Genomic DNA, 21,572 nt, shown 5'->3' on the forward strand with positions numbered 1-21,572 from the left:
GATGCTGATGAAAAAGCCACAAGTTCAATTTCTTTTTTCTCTTTTTTTAATTGCTAAGCTTTATCCTTTGCCAATAATCAATGTTTGTGAATGAAAGGTTTTGAGATGGCGGAAGAACCCGCCTCCAGAAAGTGGACTTCAAAGAGAGGGCGATTAGTATGGTTTACCAAAATAAAAGCACAACAAACAAAGCCATTTCCTGCACTGAATAGCGTTGACTTTACACTGTAAAGAACAGAAGCACTATCTCTCCTCTCTCCACCGATTTCCGTTTGCAGATCACACAGGAGAGCATTTACCTTTGTTCTAAGAGATCAAAGCTAATCTTCCTCCTGGCATTCGTCGTCATGCTGGAAAGGATTTTCCACAACTGCCTCTCCCCTCTCTCTCTCCTTTACCCACAGTGTTACATAACAGAACTCAACTCTTGCATGGATGGCGTCCCCCAAATGCTTTCCAGGATATGACCAATTAGCATTTAAAATATATGTCCCCTAATATACGCTGCAGTGCTTTCACGCAACAGCAGGATCAGCCAGTTAATCAGGATGAGAGTGGCCATAAAAATAAGGAACACGAGGGCCTGGACGCAACTCCGAAGGCTCCCGATGACCCTGCAGCTGGTCGAGGCCCTGGATATAAGCTACTGTATGGTCATCACAATACATTTATTCTTACATGGCCTAGTTTACAGACTCCCGTCTCTCCCAGTCCACCCGCAGAGGGCAGAAATATGAAAACAATGCCGGTGCAGAGCTCGTGTTTGTGCCATATGCCTCGCCGATCCGATCCCCTGCCCCCATCCCCTCCAAACAAATGATTAAACTTTCATTAGGACACACTATTATTTTTCCCAGAATGCTCACTAAAATGCATACTTAATACACACACACACACACACACATACGCAGAGTTGTGAGTGATGTAACAGAGGGCCGTAAGCAGGTCGACGGCCCACGGGAATACCTCCTGTGAACACAGCAACATTCCTTAGCCCCATCTTCTCCCATTAAATATGAAAGAGTGTTTTCATGGTCTCCCCTTTACTGGGGCCACACACAAATACACACACACACACACACGACCAAACACACATGCACGCTAACCCGCTCATTTTCACGTACGCATCCCAGAGATGAACGAGCTAAGCAGTCTGCAGGAGAAGCAGGAACGTCTCTGGGAGAACGGCGAGATGGACTCCACCAAACAAAGAGTCCAGCAGACCACAAGACCATTCTGGTTTACTGCATCTTGGGTCCTGTTCTCAATGTTTATTTTTTTTTGGCAATGATTAAAAAAAATAACAAAAATCACAGCATTCATCAAATCAAGAGGTAAAGCACAACGCCAACAATAATGTACCATAACAGCTGCTAACTGCTTTTTAAATCTCCCAGTTGTGGGTCGAACACATAATAGGCTACACACACACACACACACACACACACACACACACACACATCTTGGTGGCTCGGTGGAGTTCTTACGATCGAGTTTTGAAGTGCGGGGAAAAACATTTTGTGATCCCTTTTCAAGCCACAATATCCATCCTGCAGCGCCACTTACGACCAGCAGGAGGCATGCTGGCAGCTTTCCCTGTATTTCTCCTCTGCGGTACCACACAATAACATCCGTCTACCTTTTATTTTTCTTCCCGTTCTTCTCTGTCTCATCCTCTTCCTTTCATGTGTTCTCACATGTTGTTTCACAGAAAACACTTTTTCTTTTTTCCAGGCTTCATGCTATTTCTTTTTTAGAATTTTGCACTTGTTTTATTTCCATCTTCTTCACATTGCCGTTTGGACCTGGGTGGCAAACTGCAAGACGCAGTAGGCATTTACCAAATACCCCGTTATTTTTACATCATTTCTTTCGTCTTGTGTGGAGCAAACCGGATGAACCAAAATCCTTTTTCCGTGCACGAGATTTTCTCGTCACCCCAGGGTCCCTTTCCTGCAGGCGACACTGCAGTATGCCAGCGTTCATTCATCACGTCGCCTCTGAACACAGCACACATTCCAGCAAAAAACTTCTCATAGCAGATTCATCAAAGTTTATACTGGCCAATGTAGACACAGTGTCTGCTGGAAACGGTGCTATTTGTTTTAATTTGGTGACACAACCCAATAAAAAATATAAGAAATAAAATACACACACAAAGAGAGTTTAGAACGCAGTCATGAGCGGCGGCGCTGCTGCAGTTTTCAGTGATTTACACCCTCTAACTGTTACTTTTTTAAATGAATTAAAATCAGTAGTATGCGCCTGATAGTGCGGCGATATCACGGCAATAAAAGGTTTTCTTTCCATTCGATAATGAATTCTGTTTTTTTTTTTTTACCGACGATGCGATAGAACTCATGCTGACACGGGAAGAACACACGAGTTCCAGAAGGAAACGTCTCATGCTCACCATTTGTCGTATCTGACTGCATTAGTTACTCGAAAAGCTCATTAGTAGAAACAAAGCAATAAATATAGGCATTGTGTGTGTGTGTGTGCAGCAGGAAGAGGAACCCGCTGGCTCGCCGGCCAACGGAACATTAACACCCTCAGACCACCTGTGTAGTGAATTCCCACTATGGTCAAAGTGATAAACAGTGGTGTTTGTAGAAAAATGAAGCCATTTATTTCACCGTTATCCAAAGTTCCAGGTCAACTGTGGGGATCAACACATTTTTATTACAGGAGGGAAGCATCAAACAATCTAACAACCGCAAGACGAGGCTTAAATCTATTTCATTCTTATCATTCTTATTGTTACAACAACAGAAAAGAACAAATTCTGCTTGAGACCGAGGAAGTGCTGATGAACAGAAGTCAATATTTCCTCACGCCAGCATGAGCTTTACCCGAGCTTTATGAACTCAGCTCCTCTCCTTTGCTGATAAGCACCATCCTGCCTGGAACAATCAAAATCAACGATCGGCAAAGTTGTAAATAAAAGAGATGACGTGCGCTTTGTGGGCGAACTGGCTGCTGTCAGACAGAAGATCGCCGAGTGTGTTGATGGATAGACATGACTTGGCAGAGGAAAGTAAATAAATACCGTAAATAAAAAAAAATCTCACCAGCAAATTGGGTAAATTATCTTATCCTGTTTGACAAGGCGGAGTGGGATGGAGAATCAGAGGGGGGTAAAAGGCCGGAGGCTAGAAGCAGGTCAGGATTATTTGTGCGAGTCACGTAAAGAGTGCTTTTGAGCCATGTGAGCCGGAGACGTCGGATTACTTCTGACAGATTGAGATTATTCCACTGATCTGTCGGTGGCAAGAAATGTAGCAGAAAAGGCAAAGACGAAGAAGTTTTGGACTCATGACCCGATATTTCTGCAGAATTTAAGGCTTGTCATGCTTCACTTGCACACTATTATCGGTTTTAGCGATGCTGCATCTGCTAATAACAAGTTCTGATGGCAAATGTGTTCCAGAAATAACAGTTAAAACATAGCTGCGTCAAAAAATGCGCCTTCTGGAAAAGGTTGAATTACTTCAACCTCGATAAATGTTGCTTTCAATGCTACGTAATAATTTTTTTTGCGAGATTATTCTGCAGAAAAAAAAGTGCTGCCTTCTAATTCTCGGACTTTCCGTTACTCTTGCTGCTGGCTGAGGTTAGCAGACTTGAAGTGTTTAGTGTCAAAGTGCTGCTGTAATTTGTAGTCCTCTGGCTTAGTCACAAAATAAGACACACCAGCGTGCCTCTATTAAGCATGCATTTGCATCCATCATTAAATAGCATCTCCCCTGCTTTTTTTTTCGTCGTTTCTTGCCCGCTGCCAGGCTGGAACTCACCTCAGATGTTAAATTAAAGACGCTCAGTAAAAAAGAAAAGGTAGATAAACAGAAACATTAGAAAGCTGGGGGGCATTGAACACGCAACAAACAATCCACTGATTGCGTAGTTTCCCTTTGAAAAGTTGTGACTTGATTCACAAAAACGTTGCAGCATGCTTTTGAGTTAGCCTTCTCAGCATTTTAGCAGGAGGTGTGCAAAAGATCATCTGTAATCCTTGGCTTGCGTCGCTTGCTTGCAGCAGCGTTCTCTGGTGATTCACGCTCCCTTTCAATGAGCGACTGTTTTTGCACTACTTGTTAAATGCACGTCCCTTACGTTCCCTCGACTGCAGCGTCCCACCGGTCTCTACCTCAGCAGCCAGCAGACGATTTGTTAAGCGGCGGAATAAAATGAGGAAAGCAAACAAACTCAAGCTTGCAGCTTATCAGGACCTTCCAGGAACAGACGGAGACCTACCGAATTACCTGAAGCTTCTTTTCCCTCTGGTATTATTCGTCTAGCTACAGGTGGAAAACATATACCGTCCTCGCTCCTCTCGTTATTGTCGGGTCGGCAATGTCCCGGAGAAAGTGGACCTTTGTGAGATCTGTGTGTTGGTGTTAGCGCCCCCAGATGATGCTGATCAGATAATGTTACAGGCATTGATGTTTTACGAGGATCACCCATTTCCTCTTTAGAGTCCAGACAGGCTCATAAATATGCAGCAGTCTGGTTTGACAAGATTCACCACGATGTCATCGCACATAAAAGCACTCGATCCTCTCCTCAGACTATGACATCACATTGAGTATCACTATTGTGTCAGATGTGTTTTCAAGAAAAAGATTTAATGAATGCAATATATCTTATTTTTCAGGATCTAGCTCGGCAGGTTTGGTGGAAATTTCAAATGTGACTGAATCAGCAGCTGATATTTGGATTTTTTTTTTTTTTTGCCCTTGCAGTTTCATTCAGGATATCGGTTTTCCTGGATGTACTTTAAGAATACTGCACACTGCATACCCATGTCACACACACGCACGCACACGCCGGCCACACAGCCAGGCCTCCGGCATGCTCTGCTATGGGGATGCTCTCAAAATACACCCATCAATCATCTTGCAAACAGCTTCGCCTGCCCTTCTCCACAACTCCGCTCACGACTGCTGCAGGTGTCTCAAGGTGAAGGAGGATGCTGCGTCACTCGCTCTGCTGCTGCAACTCACCCGTCGGGCCGCGCGTGCACCACGGAAAGACTATCCGACCGCGTTCACACGACCCACGTCTCAAAATCTCGCCGGTCTCGTGGACGGGACAGATGACGCGACCCATCAGGACACAGGTGACGCAAGCAAGCAGAACAAAGGCTCTCAGCGGCAGACGTGGGACAAAGACCAGCCCAGAGAGGACTCTGAGGCGGAACGAATGAGAGCACTTCAAATCTTTGCCCATCCAATTAGAAAGGGAATTAGCACGTTTGGATTTGCCATCTTTAGGTTTCATCTCTGCTGGAATACAAAGAGGAAAAGGAAAGTACCTTTATTCATCCATATATTATGAATCCTCCGTTTTATATGTTTGGAGAGTGACAAGAAACATTCTACAGTTTTGTCTGATTTGAATTGTTCATAGCGGGGGGGTGGGGGGGGTTCCTCGCTACCTGCTTTGACGTACCACCGGGGGAAAAACAGGCTCAATAAGGAACGAATCAAGAACGACAACAGAGGGCTCCCTCGCTTTCCTGTTTTCCCAGCCAACAAATATTTGGCAGGGACAAGGGGAATATAAAAGCAAACTGCGGGGCTCTGTGAAGAGACTGTCCTACTTCTTTTCCCTCTGCCAGAACAAAACGAAACGACGGGAGGACACAGAGAGGAGGGACGGCCAAAGACGGATACGGAGGTAGGGAGAGGAGGTGAGAAGGAAATATGGAGCGTTATGTAACTACAAGGCGTCTGTGATTTCATTCTGCTCCGTCTTTACAGGCTTTGAACGCTCCCCGGAATGCCCAACACATGTTTCTCGGCATATTTTGACAGAATCCAGTTGCAAGTGATGCAGCTGACTTTGAACATGAGGCGGAACAAGTTCTGTTTACCAGTGGTGAAAACACTGACTGAAGTACTGCACTTAAATACAGCTTTGAGGTACTTAACTGGGATCTTGCCATTTGACGGAGTTTAATTCTTCTACACCGTATATCAGAGTCAAGAGAAATGTCTTTTTTTTTCCCCCCTGCATGGCTACTGTGTCGTGCAGGCTGAAATATTAGACATGTATATGAATGATTGTCTGTCTATGAGCGACCCTGCGATGAACTGGCGGCTTGTCCAGGGTGTGCCCCGCCTCTTGCCCGTAGACTACCAGGATAGGCTCCAGCAATACCCGCAGAGCTGGATTTCGGATAAAGCGGTCAGGAAAAAGAATGAACGAAACAAAGGAAATGGAGGAGAGCAAACCAAATACTCATTTCTGAAAGCCAACACCAGGATGCGACAGGCGAGCATCGAGCCGTAATCCCGTAATTATAATCATCTCGTGAAATGCATGTCGACTCGCTCACAGCGTCTGCTGCCGATATTATGCACTATGCTGAGACTAATGGGATTAATCACCCGGCAAAATCAATAACAATCCTCAGAAATATCAGCGCGTCGTCTGAGGAAGGTCCTTGGTGGACAAAAAGAAGATTGAAAGTCCTGGAGATAAGAGCATAATCACAATTTCACCAATTCCTCAGAGGAATCTGCCTTTCTGTTTCGATTTCATTTCATCACCTCGGAGACATTTCTCTATTTGACGTGTAAAGACTGAGGGAGGAAGCGGAGACACGGACACTGTGGGGGGGGGTCGTCTTCCCAGTGGAATGAAAAACGGGAACGTCAACAGGAAGACGTCCGCGTGTTTAATGCCAGCGCACAGTGCAAATGTTGTCAGGCCAGGTGCTTCGTCTCCGTCCGTCTGTCCTGCTGCAGGCAAACAGCGTCCGAAATGCCTCCTCACATTTATTTTGTCCTGCGCAGTCTGAGATCTCAACCTAAGATCAAGGGCGGACTGTTTGTTTCAGAAGAGCAGCTGGACGGAGGCGCCTTTGGGTCAAATGTATGGATGAATGAAAAAAGGTAGCCCGTCAGATTCATTGATAATAAACCGACCATTTGTTAAAGGCTCTTATATCCACTGTCTCTGCCCCGCCCCCGCCCCAAATGTATTTATCGGCTATAACTTAATGCTTGCATATTAGCATTAGCATTAGCATGAACCCTCATGAGATATCACTTGAGCTGTTTCATGGAATCACTGCTTCCAAAATGAGATTTGAAATCGAGCGGCATCTGCAGCCTCCGCGTTCGTGACTCAAAAGCCGATGAACGTATCAAACGACTTCCTCCCGAGGAGCCAGTTTAATGAGCGGCTTTGTTTTTCCGTTTCATTCCGCAGATCGGTTCGGTTTGTTTGTTTCCGTCGCCTTGACAACTCGTTTCAAACTCGTCAGCCGTCCCGGGTGACGGGCGTTACTCCCCCCCGGGCGTCGCATGAGGGCATGAGCGTACGCTAGGCTGTCCTGCACGTGTGCTAAATGTATTTCCAGAGGAAACCTGAGCCATGCGACGCCCGCCCAGCGCAAACACACATACCATATCGGTCAGACACACACTTCCTAAAACCCCGCCATCGCTCACGTGCCGTCTCTGCCCATCGCCACATCCAGCCCTGAGCGCCGCCACCTCGACCCCTGTCTACAGCTAAGACGATAAATCTCCTCCCAGTCACGCGCACGTAGAGAAAAGACAAACGAGAAGGGACGGTAAAGGAGACGGAAGACACTTGTGTATTTATGCATGCTAACTGCAAACACTCTCTGCATTGACGCTACGCCGGCAGACATTCATCCCTCTCTTCTTTTCAGTGTTTTTGGGTCGTGTGTGTGTGTGGGCGGCTGAAGGACACTACATCCCTCTCAGCTGAGAATAAAGGAGTCTTTGTAACCTCCAGTCTCTGTGGACCTGAGCTTTAAACACACACATACAACAAGGCTTCCTACCCACTGCCACTGGTGTTTTCACCCACACGGCGCCGCTGTCACCGGAGAACTCCTGAACATGAATCATTAATAAGGCTGTTCTGGTGCACAAGAAAATATCAGAGGTTCCGTCTGTCTACGGAACGTTGGATTTGAATCTGATCCCATTAAGAGACAAATGTTTTTAGGAATGATGTTGATGCTGGACTTGCGTCGTTAGAATAAAGGTGAGGAGGGAGGGGGGGGGGGGGGGGGCAGAAGAGAGATGCAGTACTCACCATCCTCTTTGCATTCCTCGGGCGGCTTTGCCTTCTTGGCTAGCCTCGGATCCAGCCACGATGTCGTCTTGGTGTTGTGGCTGTGAGGAAACGACAGAGAGAGAGAGTGAGAGGGAGTGTGATAGATGGCCAGAGAGAGAGAGAGAGAGAGAGAGAGAGAGAGAGAGAGAGCGAGAGAGAGGGAGAGAGAGAGAGAAGACTTGGCTGAAAGGGAGAAGGAGGTTGGTGGATTCTTAATTCAGTCGGAGAGTCATTTCAGACAGGAAAGATGAGACTTCCTCGCATGCCCGCTTCTAAAAAGGTGAAAAGAGCAGGGGGGGGGGGGGGGGGATCGCCTCAGATTAACAAAATAGCAATCAATACTTCTAATGTGCTTCGTTAGCAGGGAAAGGAACGGAGGAGAGGCGGGGCAGAAAGGGATAGAGGGGGTGATGGAGGGGAACAGCTGTGGGCTGATTCGTTCCCGAGCCTCAGGCAGAGAGCTGGCTCCGGATCAGATGCGACGGCATGCCGTGGAAACTCGATGCATCTCCATCGCTCGTTTGAAGCTCTGCAGTCCCCGACTTCCTGTCCAACATTCATGGTGGTGTACTCGGAAGATAAGAGCACGGAGGGAGAAGCGGAAGTTTCTGGTTACATGCGCAGAAATATATTAGCATAAATCAGTCACGTCGACAAACCGAAATCGTGACCGTGACGACGGCGCGTCTTCTCCCGCCAATCATGAATCATTGACAGGAAACGTGCGCTGGATCGTTGCACATTGTGGACATTGTGAAAGGAGTGTCCATAAAATAAGCAGGAACATGAGCGACTTGAGCAAATGTTCCATCGTCGGTGTTGAGGCGTCGAGGAGGAGGGCATGGAGGCGGGACAGGAAATGGTGATGTGTGATGCCTCCACATCGGAACTGTCCCGGGTAAAACGAGATGAAGTTCAAAGTGAAGTCTGCCCCGCCCTGCTTTTGATTTTCGCTTCACGCCACATTCTCTTTCCTCCTTTGCTTCCTTGCTTTGATTTGCATTTAACTATTTGCCTTTTGCCTCCTCACTCTACTCTACTGCCATTAATGATAGTGAATTGAAATCGTATGGAGTCCAATCAAAGGGAAGCATCCTCTTGGCAATCACTATCACTTCGGCACGCCATCGTTTGCACCCAGACAGAAGATTTGAAGCTACAAATCCAGCGGGCTAATTGCATTACTTGTGTAATGTGCTTGCAGGGGGGGGGGGGGGGGGGCATGCTTGCAGTGGAGGCGACATGATGTGCCTGGCTGGATAACAACTGCATCGCCACCGTCTCATTTCTCAGTCTGGGGTCGGCGTGCTGGGATCCAATCAATGCTGTGGAGAAATGCAGCCTAACGACGAGAATGATCGATTGATGCAATAAAGCTTTTCTAAAGGCAGGAGAATTTCCTGTAATGTCTACATCAGCCGATGCGAACCCATGCGCACGTGCATGCCCCTCGCCGGCCTGGACAACTACTCAAAGCGACGCCTCCGTGGTTTTACCGCGACCGCGAAAGCGTTAACAACCAATGAATTTAGCTTTAGAGCTTCCTATAAGGGAAAATCTCATTAAACCACCAAGAAATGTTATTTGTGGGGAAGATTAACGCAAACTCACGAGGAGATGATGATGATGATGATGATGATGATGTGATCTCCTCTTTTTGTCATCGTACTAATTTTGTTTCCAACATGAACCGACATTCTGTCTGTTAGCTGTCGCCACGTAAAGCGACTGATCGGCTTTATTTATCACACTTGAAAAGGTTGAAATGATAAAATATATCAAAGGTTTTTACTGCTTACTCCGGGTGTATTTTTCCCCCTCCTTCAGTCCTCGGTGGTGTTTTCCAAAGGTTTGTTTCAAATTCGCTTCACAATTAGAGAGAGAGCAAGAGAGAGAGAGAGAGCGAGAGACGGCAATTCCATGTGATGTGTGACACTAAATGTTAAAAGAGTTTGTCTGTGAGTGAGAAAACTCCACGGGGCACATGGGAAATGTAGGATTGAACTGGATGCCTTTCTATTTCTGGATTGATCAGTGTTCTTGGTAGCTTTTCTGCACGTCTTTAAAGATGCTCTGGACCAGGCTTACGCGCAACCATGGCACTTACTCTATGAAGTAGACTTCTCCTTTCTCGGTGTAGGCCATCTCCCAATTGTCCGGCAGCGGCCCGAGCTCGTCGTTCTCCTCTGGTTTTGGCGCATTGATTTTTGGGGACAGTCCGTCTTCTTTGGACGCCTCGTTCGGGACCGCGGCCGGACTGCTTTGCGGGGCGGCGTCCCCCGAGGCGTCTGTGCTCTTCTCCTCATGTTCACTCGACTCTGAGGTGACAACAGGGCAGGGCGAGTCAAGAATGGCATTACGAGTGCTCGGGGGGGGGGGCGAAGACGGGGAGAAGTGAGATCAAACGAGAGACAATGGAGATTGAGAGAGAAACCGGCTGCGATGCCCTCGTTTGATCTGTGACACCGTGGGAATGTGTTAGACCGAGAGAAATGGTGTGTGTGTGTGTGTGTGCAAGAAAGAGATAGCGAGTATGTGCATACTTCCCTGGAGGACTGGTGGAAGGAAATGGAGAGGGCGGGACGGGACAAATGAAGAGCCGGGGGGGGGTTCAGAGATAATCTATGGGAGAGGAAGAGCGAGGTAGCTACCGCTCCGATCGCACAGCCTGCTGTGTGCTCTATTGATTATTGATTCCCCTTCAGCTTCTCCTGGTCAGTCCATCCGCAGACAAAACTCCATCTGAACGTTCGGAGCGCCGCAGCCCAGAGACCAGGAGCCATCGAGCATCTCAACTCCACCGATAGGAATCAATGAGAAATGTCTGCGCGGGGGGGGGGGGGGGGGGGGGGGGGTTGGTGTCCGCATCAGTTAGAGGAAATGTAGATAACAACCGGACACTGTGATTTTTCCCACTTACAGAGCGAGCAAGGCGAGATCTCTGATACAGCTGAATGGAGGCGGTGTCTCTGAAGAACCTAAACCTACCTGAGGCGATCAAAAACATCGGGTCATTTTTTTTTACTAAAGATCCTCTCTTTAATGTAACTTGGATTTTTTTTTTAAACTCTTTTGCACATTAACCTTATTGTTTTATTAGCAGATAATGCTGTTTCACCTGCATTGAAATGCGATGAAATGCCTTTTTTTGAGTACGAGTCCTACCTTCTTCAAGCTCCTTGCCTTGGGGAAACCAAAATCTCATCCTCTCAAACAAACTGTCCTTCTTTTGCTAATGTTCAAACCCCCGACATAACTGGGATCCGGGTCCTAACACTTGGACTGTTCCAGCTGCTGTGAGAGATCTGTCACGGGACCACAGCATGGTTCTTTGGCCTTTGAATTACAGAGCTCAACCTTATAAAGACTCTTTTATGATCGACTTGTCATGAGATCACGGGTGTGTGTGTGTTTGCGCTGAATTAACACACACACACAAAAAAGAGGCTACGCGGAGATGCGTCTGAGTCGGCAGCGTCTTCTGAACGCTGTTGTTGAGGCACAAAGAAACTCTTTCATCTGTGTTTGGTGATTAAGCGCGACCCCCCCCCCCCCCCGCCCCCCCGCCCCAAGAGGTTTTCCTTCATCTAATGTTAAGTTAAATGTCTCTTCTGCCTGTGTTCATAATTCACTCTAACAGGAAAACAGTAGTTTAGACTGATTCACAAGTGATGCTTTCTAAACAGCCCCCCCCCCCCCCCAGCTTCCTGTTGGACTGGAGAGCAACGTGCCCTCTGGCGCTGGATAATGATACCTAATGAATTATATCACTAATGTTTTAATCATAAACAGTGTGGACTTGGGGTGAATTATAACTCACATCATAAAACGGCCCGTAAATGTATTCCTGTAAATAATTAGTAAAGATACTTTCTGTGAAAACTGCGGGCCCACCAGGATGACCGTAAACCTTGACAACACGTCCATGTCAAACCATCCCGAGGAGGTGGTTGTCAAGACTGACCTGGGGTGACGGCAACGCCGTTGCCGTTGACAACAGGTTTTTCCTCCTCCTCCTCCTCGGGGGGCTCGATGCTGGCTTTTTCCATGTTGCTGACTGACTTGTTACGCTTCCTCTTGCCCTCGGAGGTGGGTCTGGCGCCTGGCAGCAGCTGGTCTGTTACATTTAGCAGCAGAGCGCTGGGCTCCGCCGGGGGCTTCGGGGTACCGTAAAAGTTATCTGGAAAAAAAGGGGAGGACGAGTTGCTGGATGCAAAAATCATTGTCACGTTATTTTCAATGGATGAAAATGCCTGAAATCAACAAAGATCAACAAAGACTGGATAGAACACAGACATTGTCCCCAGAGGAGGACTCTTCATGAATTTGCTGATCCCATGACCTTTTTTTTCCTTCTACCCTCATCATGAGGTGAAGATTTGGGTATTTCCACAGATATTCATGTTTTAATGAGAAGATCATTTTTGATCTTGACTCAGCAGCAGAAACATTCCCGGCCTGAGTGTTTGAGACTCACTTTCTCTGTGGGATGCCAAATGGGAAATACTTCCTCAAATCAAAGTGAAACATTTCATCGCGGAAAGTCAAGACTCAAAGACTCTGTCACCATCAAATCCCTGGAAATTAAACTGAAAAAACTAAACCCAAAACCTTTCACTTGTGAACTTCTGGCATTTTGGAAGTCTTCAGACAACAATAGCAATGTTTTGATCGTGACAAAGAAATCCGGTCCTGGGAGTTGTTCCAGGATCGGACACATCTCTGAGGCTATTTTAAATCCAAGAGCATCAAAGGAAGTGGGAGAGATTTCGCTCACGAAATCAGCCACAGTTTCGGCCTGCTGTAGTTCTCGCTGGGTTTGGCTCGACTTAAGTGTCCCTGGCAGAAGAATCAGACAAGAGAGATGACAATGTGTTTGAAAATCCATGGAGCTTATTCTAACGCATCGGGCGTGAGTACTAGACACAAGCTCCAACAGCGACTGCAGACACTTTCAGGAACAGGAAGGATAGCCAGAAAGATTAATGTATATATTTATATCGGAGTCTCCTTCTGTGTTGATTAGAATCACCATGCTCGCATTCTGGAAAACACGAAGGCTGTGATGAAGAATGGAGGAAAGTAGCTGTAAAAAAAAAAGATTACAGGGACCGTCCGGATGAGGAGCCTCGAACCACAGACACAAATCCTGCAGTTTTAATGAGCTAAAGATTCGACTGCGAGAGGAAAGGAGAGGCGGCGGAGCCCCCCCCGTGTGAACTCTAATAACCTGCAGCATTGCAGAAAGATGAACTTTGATGTTAGAATAAGTCCCGTCTGCAGCCATCTCACCTTCAGACTGGAAAGGAATCAAAGGCGCTATTAACACCCAGAGTAATAAGGACGCTAATAAAGAGCCGCTAACATTCAGCGGCATCACATTTTTAAATCTACCAGCAAACCGCCAGTCGCTGTTTTGGGCTTCAGTCGTCGAGGGCCTGACCAGTGACTGACCTTTCCGGCACTGATCCCAACACTAAAGGAATATTCTGGGATACTTTTTCGACATTTTTCCTCATAAAAAGGTGGAAATTGAGTATGTGCCAGTGACAAGGACAAACAAATAAAGTTTGAGAGATATGATTCTTCCATCAGTTTTGTCTCATAAACGCAAAGAGACACGCTTTCTGATGAGAATACCTGGAAACATACGTACATGTAAAAATACCGAGCGATAAAAGCCACCATATGACTTTTTCCCATCTTTGCAATTTTGAAATAATTAAAGGAAGCACAGATATATTTATGGTAATTCATTGAAAATATCAAGCACTTAAAATCTATTTTTTCCTCTATAGCAACGAGATCTATGAGTCATGATTGGTTTTTATAGCTATTCTAAAAGAATCCTGAAACACAACACCCCTAACGTGCATTTCCTTTCACCACCCAACTTCATTTTTTCCTGCGGCTTGTCAATACAAACACTTCAGCTCAACTCAAGAGATCAAATGGTACAGTTTGAATCAAGGAGGGTTTCACAGTTTGGAACCAAGGAAGAATAAAATAATCTTTCCAGCCATAAACGTAAAGGATTAATGAGACAAAACCAAAAACACACAGTTTAAAGAAGAAAACAAAAGATTTCCTCCCTTGTTCATCATCAAGAGTTGAAGACCCCTGCCAAGGAACCCGGTACGAGATCAAAACTCCTTTGGAAGAAGAACAGCAGCTTATCGTCATGGTTACATCCTCTTGTCTAACATCGTGTCTGGATGGACCTGTCCCTGCGACCGTCTCTGTCCCAGCTGAGTGGATCGGTGGGACCTTATTAGAAGTTTCCACTGCCTTTTATCTGAGAAATCTGCCAATCATCTCCCTCCACATTATCGAGCGCTCCTTCCCATTTGGCTTAAAACCCACAAAGTGCCGATACCATTCTGCTGCGAATGTTGACGCCGGTGAAAGCGTCCTCATTTGAAAGTCAAACATCTTGAGAGGCAGTCGGTGGCGCTAAAGACGAGTTTAATTCTCCTCTCAGAACTGACGAAGTCCAAACAGAAGGCGACACTAACAAACATCAAACAGCCAGTGTGTAAATAATCCCAAAATGCAGGGCTCAATGCTAAAATACCATATAATAATAACTGGGACGGGCCCATTCCGGGACACGAGCATCAGGAAAATCCCATTTTTTTAAATTTTATTTAAACACATATCTTCCTTCCATAAGCTGATCTCCACTCCGGCCTCCCTTTTACATTTCTACCGCTTTTCTTCCACGTCTAAATTGGCCATTAAATGATTAAAAGACATAAAATCCCAGAATGATGGTCGAGCGGCCGGGCAGGAGAAATCTTCCCTCTCCCTGGAGATGGCGGCGCTCGTTGCTGTAGGATCTCATGACACTTCTGGCAACCAACCGTTAAATTGGCCATCTGCACCCCCCCCCCCCCAGAGATGGGAGTCAGATGACGGCGATGGAGGCTAGCTGCTATGTGTCATCTCTAGGACGCCGCCGATGGCTTGAGAGCTGAAGAGGCTGCGGGGACACGGGGCCCGTCTGACGGCGGCGAGCAGAGGACGGACAGTGTCTGCTTGTCTTCATTAGGGAAGTGAAGAGGCTTTACAGCTCACGCTCAAGGACTCAACATGAAGGCAGTGTGTGTGTGAGAGAGAGAGAAGGATGGCTTCTCTTCATTTTGCAGAGGATTCCTTTCATTTCCCGACATGACCGATGATACTCGTCTCCCCCCCCCAAAAGCCAAATGATTGATGGAAGCTGTGTGCTTGCGTGAGGACATTCAAAGCGCCGTCACTCACAGAGAGAGAGAGAGGGGGGGGGGGTCTTCAGTGTCACATCGCAGCATGAATACCATTAACAAAATTAGAAACATCACAAAGAGGAGTGACTGCAATCACGAGCGCCACTCAAATACAATCCTTACCTTCATATGTTCCGCTCTCGAGAAGCGCTCCACTCTCCTCCAATTCCACGAACCGGTCAACGGTCACGAAATTATAATCCACCCCGGGGACTTCTCCTTCCTTGGGCTGCCTGGTTGTGCCTGCAGGAGATAAGTGAGGAGGGCGAGTTAGAGCCCGCTCAATGAGAGGAGACGTTTAAGTTTGAGGTCAGTCGTTATCAGCGTTACCGAGGAGATCAGAGCTGAGACACGCCGACCCTGACCCGGGATCTGTTCAATAAGAGCGGGGTAGAGAATGAACGTGTGAGCAGTGGGGTGGAGGCGAGGACGAATGGCAAGACGCCGCTTGCCGCAGCTAAGTGATGCAATTTGGACACCAAGAGGAGAAATCATATCAATTTGCACGGAACTGACAGGATGTTGTGTGTGTCCCTGACAGGAAGCGGCTCTTCCATCAGCTGACTGCAACACAGGAAGCGCCTACTTTCTACTAATCACCCCCCACCGCCAAAAAAACAAAGCGTGTCAGAATGTTGATGATGTGAAACAGAGGAATGAACGACTTCCTAAATACTTCATCGTACCTCATCACCGCGCGCTAATTGGACTTGTTAGAACCGACGCCAGCTGCGATCGCAGCACTGTAGCCCCGAGGCGCCGAACGGGTTTCCACATCAGAGCAAGGGTTGTTAACACTAAAAGAGGAGCCCGTAAAACACACTGCTTAAACCCCGTACCGCAGCTTGTAAAGTATTCATCTGTGTATTTTTAAGTTGTTAGGTGGGGGGGCCAACTGGGCTGCTGCTGCTCACCTCCGATAGGGGCCCACCTGACATCGCTGCACATCGACAGAACATAAGGATCAATTTACCTTGCAAACAATAATTACCGAGCTCCTAAACGCAAACTCCGTGGAGCGAAAAACTTCCGCCAAGGATGAGCAGTCCCACTCATGTCCGTTTAGCGTGCCCCCCACCCCTCTGCAAAGTTTTGTGGGAATTGGTTCAGTAGGTTTGGAGTAATTAAAATAGATGTTTAAAAGCGTCCTATGCAACAAAGTTAAGGAAAAGGTATAAAATATTCCGGTAACCCCTCCCCCCCACCCCTCTATCTGGGTCTGCACCGATATTAATAGGTTCTGCCTTCGCCCCAAGCATCATGGAAATTGGTTCAGTGGTTTCGCCACGATGAAGAAAAATGCCCATTCTCGCAATGTTAAAGAGCGATTTATCTCTCCTCGTCTTTCCGTGGACTATATCGTGGAAATCGGTTTGGACATGAACAGAAATGAATTAACAAACAAGAAGCATAAACCGAGAAAGCTGCCGAGCAACAGGTCGGATTTATCTGATACGGCTTTTAAACAAGGCTCCGAAGCTCCTTGTCTGGTTTTGTGCCTCCTCCACTTCCATCTTAGCCGGGAGGAGGAGGAGGAGGAGGATGAGGAGGTGCTTTCGACTTTCTCCAGGCAGCATCAACGGTGTTAAAAATAGAACACGAACTTGAGTGATGCCATTAAGCTGCTTGCCAAGCCTTTCTGAAGTTGCTCTGTCAACAAGCTGATTAATGACTTTCTAAATCAGCTCACGTGACGAAGATCGCTTTGCAGGACCGTTCCTGAGCCCGGATTGCTCACTTTCTTTTCTCGAGCAATCAGGATGGAAGACACGACAATCTTGTGGAATAAAAATGGCAGCCTGGATGTAATTGATCAAAGCTGGAAGAGGAAATTCACCGCTGACGACTCTCTGAATATGAAACGTCACATAAGGAAACCAGCTGACTAATTGTTTGTAAGAGCTGATATAGGAGCAAACCACGGAGCCGGGATCACGGTCGCTCGCTGGGAAACCGATGTGTAAAATGAATGTGCGTGTTAGTGGATACGTGAGTGCGTGTGTGTGTGTCGTGATCGCGTCGGCCTCCGCGGGGGCTCATGTACCCGTCCGATTAGCCTGAGCAACGCATGCACACATTTCATAGAAGAAGCTTTGAAGTTGCAGAGTTATATTTAGCAGCGTCATCTGGTGGGTGGTGGGGTGGGGGGCTTCTCTCGGATGACAATTTCTAAAAAGAGGAAACCACAATGCCTCTTGATTTCTGCATGAGTCACCAGCAGAGCGTTTCAGCGTCTCCCAAACGATTCTTAGAAATCTTCTTTTCTTTTTTTTTTTTTCTTCAGTTCCTTGAAATATGGAGAATTATTAAGGTTAAATAAGACAACCGTGATTTTGCCAGCATACGAAGAGCCTTTATTCCCTCTAGAAATGTTTCTGGTTTTGAGGGGTTAAGAAGCTCACTCTAAAAATAACCATTGTCTTCTTTTTTGGGGGGCATAATTCTATTCCCAATTCTTAATGTTCCTGTTAAATTAGGAGGTAGAATGATGCAGAAAAGATCTCTCAGATGGATAAATCATGTCTTGTTTCTGATGTTTTGATGGATCGGGATGAAGATATGACGCTCGGCACTGAGAAATCCCACCCGCAGCACTAGACGTGCAGAATTTTGACGTAAACATCAAAGCACGCAGACATGATAATGTCAAAAAAATAAATATGAGGCTTCACTCACATGTAGAACAAGAAAAGACAGAGCCATATAAGCAGTGTCAAGGTTTTAGATTATAATTCAGAACAAGCAAAAGTCTCAAGAGCTCATTAATCCAAAGGGTGTCAAAAGTCCTTCAAATCAACACGTCCTTAGAGTTTAACAGCTAGTCAAAGGCATGTTGATCACATTCATGTCGGCGTAACCGTGAGATTAAACAACTGGACTTGCTGCTTTTAAACTGCATTTAAGGACAGTAACACAATATAGGGTCAAATCCAGAACAGGAAAGAGAATTAACCTGCCATGTACTTCCTGTTAATTCTGAGGCATCCATGTCTGCTTAAAGTAAAACTGAAAAACTGAAGCTGCAAATGCTCTCCTGCCTCTTTTCAGGACTGACGTCATTGTTATTTTCCAAAATTAAATATTTGCACCAGGGCTAAAGATCCACAACATGCCATCAAACCTGTGCTGACCACTTTGATTCAGCACCATACAGACAAACAAAGGCAGGTAATGAAAGACTGCAGAGATGCTGAATGGGCAGAACAAGCAGATAAGAGAGAGGGACACTTCCAACCAGGCACAGGAAATTCTTAAACTAAACTGTGCTAAATTTGCACAATTAAAAACACGGCAAAGTATGCAACACTAAAAACGATACTAGACTATAAATCGACTCCTATGCGGGAGGCATCATCCGGTGTGCGGCATTAAATAAGAGGTAGAAATCCATCTTATTTACGTGTGCTGCTCCGCGACAGTGAATGGTGGACGAGAAAATAGGAGGCCATTTGTCACTGCTGCAGAAACTATTCATGAAAATATTTTGTCCTCCGTTCAGAAGCGAGTCAAAATCCAGACAGCGGTGATCGTGGTTGGAGTAAAGAGAGTGCAGGCGTGACACACGGGGGGGGGGGTATGAGAGCCGCTTAAGCTGTAGCGTGGGTTGAGCTGTCGTAACCTGCATCCATCCAACCCCCTGCTGCTCCTCCGGCCGGACTCAATTCCACAGCCCGACCACAGGCCCGACCACAGGCCAGCTGAGCGCCATTCCCAGACGCCCTGGTCACGGCCATGCAGCACCGAGTTTCATCCAGCAATCCTTCCCCTCCAGAATGTACACGAGCATCGCCCTGAGCCGTCCCCATGTTAGCAAAATACACCGTGTTAAATCACAAACCTCTTACGTTCAATTTCACATTCGCACAATTTACGGTGAAAAGCTAAAAACCTGCGAGCGCACTCTGAACCTCAGGTAACTGCAGGCAGAATGAAACAGCTCAGGGGGGGGCCCAGACAATCACCGGACAGCGAAACGCTGGCCTCGATTTGAAACAAAGGATTCTTTTTGGGGTTTAGTTTTATTCAACGAGTAACCCGAGGCGTCACAGAGAGAGATATCCTTCTGTGTGTTCATGACAGGGAGTCGAAGCGGGGCGTAAAGCTCGGTGTCGAATATCAAAGACGAAGTTGCCCTGTTATTGGCTTGGGTTTCCTTGTTAGCAATTAGCGTAGCTCAGCAACAGATGGCTGGCCTCCCTGCTGCACTGACACTTAAAGGAATTAACTACAACTACAGCGCTGCCATATTTGACTGCTATTGCTTTAGCTTGAGGTGGACATTAACATTGAGGGGCGTCGCTGAACTAATGCGTTAATTAAACCATCTCGTTGCCCCCCCGGCTTTAACACACACACACACACACATCCATCCTCACAGAAGTCTCTCCCCCCCCCGACCTTTTCGACATTCCATTTCAAAACCAAAGCTAATAACGGTTCCATTGAGCTGTTGAGCTGAAGCACCGTCTCAGCGGTGACCCCTGCTTAACAACTGGCTCATCGTCGTCGGATTTACATTTGACTTTTAAGGAGAAGGAAAAGTCCATTCAGAACTCCGTGGTCATGATTAGAAGTTTAGGGCGTCACGGACAAGGTCAATATTATATCTTTTTAAAGCATACTGCAACAAGGGTAGCGGAATGAGTTAGCCTCTAGCCTCCAGCAGCGTTCAACCCCCCCCGGCTGTGCTGCTATAAGAGAGCAGGCGTTGTAGACAATCGCCTCAGGGCCGGAAGCACAAGATGGTGCTGCCATTTGACGCTGCTAAACCCCCCCACCCCCCTCTGCCTGTTATGACTGGCCAAGCACCGACTATTGTCGCCACCCTAATCTAGCCATTAGCCAATTAGGAAGTGAGCAGGCAGCCGTAATGCCGCTGCAATAAAGGCATGGATTACTTTCCCATCCTGCCTGCCTTGTGCCTGTGGGCAAACGTCTGGCGAACCGTTGCAGAGCGCCTCCAAAAGCTGCCAGCAAAGACAGTGAGTGTGGGGATGTGCTTATTCACCATCTTTAGTGACGATGCAGTCCTAATCAACATGTTATTATGCATCTATTAAGTAGTAATAAAGCGAGAGGGGGCTGCTGTTTTCATTGAGCTGATGATGAAAGTTATTATCACCGCTTTGCACCTCTAATCATTTTGACCGAGAGCATTTCGGTTCCCTGGATGTAAAACTTCCATCTTGTTTCTTGCCCAAACGTCAGTCACGTTTTCTTTTCTTTCGCTTTTCTATTCCACTTCATGAGATTTTAGGTTCATTCAAGTTCAGACTCTGCTGCCCTGTTTATTGACAGCCAGTAATGTGGGATAGATTGGAGAAAGCCAGACACTGAGCAACACTCCCCAGCCAGTTGGGGGGGGGGGGGTCCAATAATAGCTCTGCCCTCCAGGAGATTCTGGGTGTACTGCATGTAACACGACCAGAGATATTGATGACTGCGCCCCCCCCAAGGAGCGAAAAGGACTTGTAAAGTGATAAAGATGTGGTAGAAAGAGGGATGTAAAGGATTGAATCATCACGGAGGCTATTAATTTGAAATGTGAAATGGGGGGGAATTTAAATTCATTTCATTCCTTTTAATGTGTATTAAGAACACACCCAACTAAAATGTATTCCTAATCATATTTGTTTGCTCTCTGCAAAACATTCTGCATGATAATCATTTATTACATTTCTTCATATAATAAATGTAATCTGATTACATTAAAGGTTGCATTCAGTTGTGAAATACGGCCTTACTACCTTACTACCTATGTTAGCCTAATGCCAGTGACTTTGTTAGCACATTCTTACATTTCTTATCTCATGATTAGTGACAGAAAGTAGAAGAAGAAAAAAAGCATGAAGGGAAATATGTCTCAGGCTGCTGCACAAACCAGATTAAAAACGCACACCTGCACCAAACAGTCCCGTAAATTCATTTAAATCCAATGTCCAATCAGACGTGTGCGATATCAAAACGGCCGCCGCCCTGCAGGGTTCTGGAAGTGTTAAGTCAGAAGCGGAAGCAATTCTTTCTACCAGGTTTCATCAAAATCTGTCGAGTAGTTCAGCTGACAGAAAACCAAACCGACAGACGGCAGTGAAAACGTTGTCATTAGCCCTAGGAATGGTAAGAAAATAAAAATAAACCTCACTTCTAACTGGCGGGCTACAAGATGTTAGCATAAGCAGAGAGCTGAGGTGTCGAAAATAATTTCAT

The 21,572-nt window shown here is 46.5% G+C and overlaps 1 protein-coding gene across 1 annotated transcript in view; it reads right to left on the reverse strand.

Moving 5' to 3' along the window:
* Positions 1–21,572, reverse strand: part of magi2a (membrane associated guanylate kinase, WW and PDZ domain containing 2a) — a 115,233-nt gene that overhangs the window by 28,205 nt on the left and 65,456 nt on the right. The window contains exons 3-6 of the mRNA XM_068755432.1: positions 15,489–15,608; positions 12,065–12,280; positions 10,208–10,418; positions 8,080–8,159 (exon numbers count right to left, since the gene is read on the reverse strand). Of these exons, the coding sequence (XP_068611533.1) occupies positions 8,080–8,159; positions 10,208–10,418; positions 12,065–12,280; positions 15,489–15,608 (627 nt within the window). The remainder of the gene's footprint in view (positions 1–8,079; positions 8,160–10,207; positions 10,419–12,064; positions 12,281–15,488; positions 15,609–21,572) is intronic.

This window comes from Brachionichthys hirsutus, chromosome 22 (genome assembly GCF_040956055.1).
Source record: "Brachionichthys hirsutus isolate HB-005 chromosome 22, CSIRO-AGI_Bhir_v1, whole genome shotgun sequence".
Taxonomy (NCBI): Eukaryota; Metazoa; Chordata; class Actinopteri; order Lophiiformes; family Brachionichthyidae; genus Brachionichthys; species Brachionichthys hirsutus.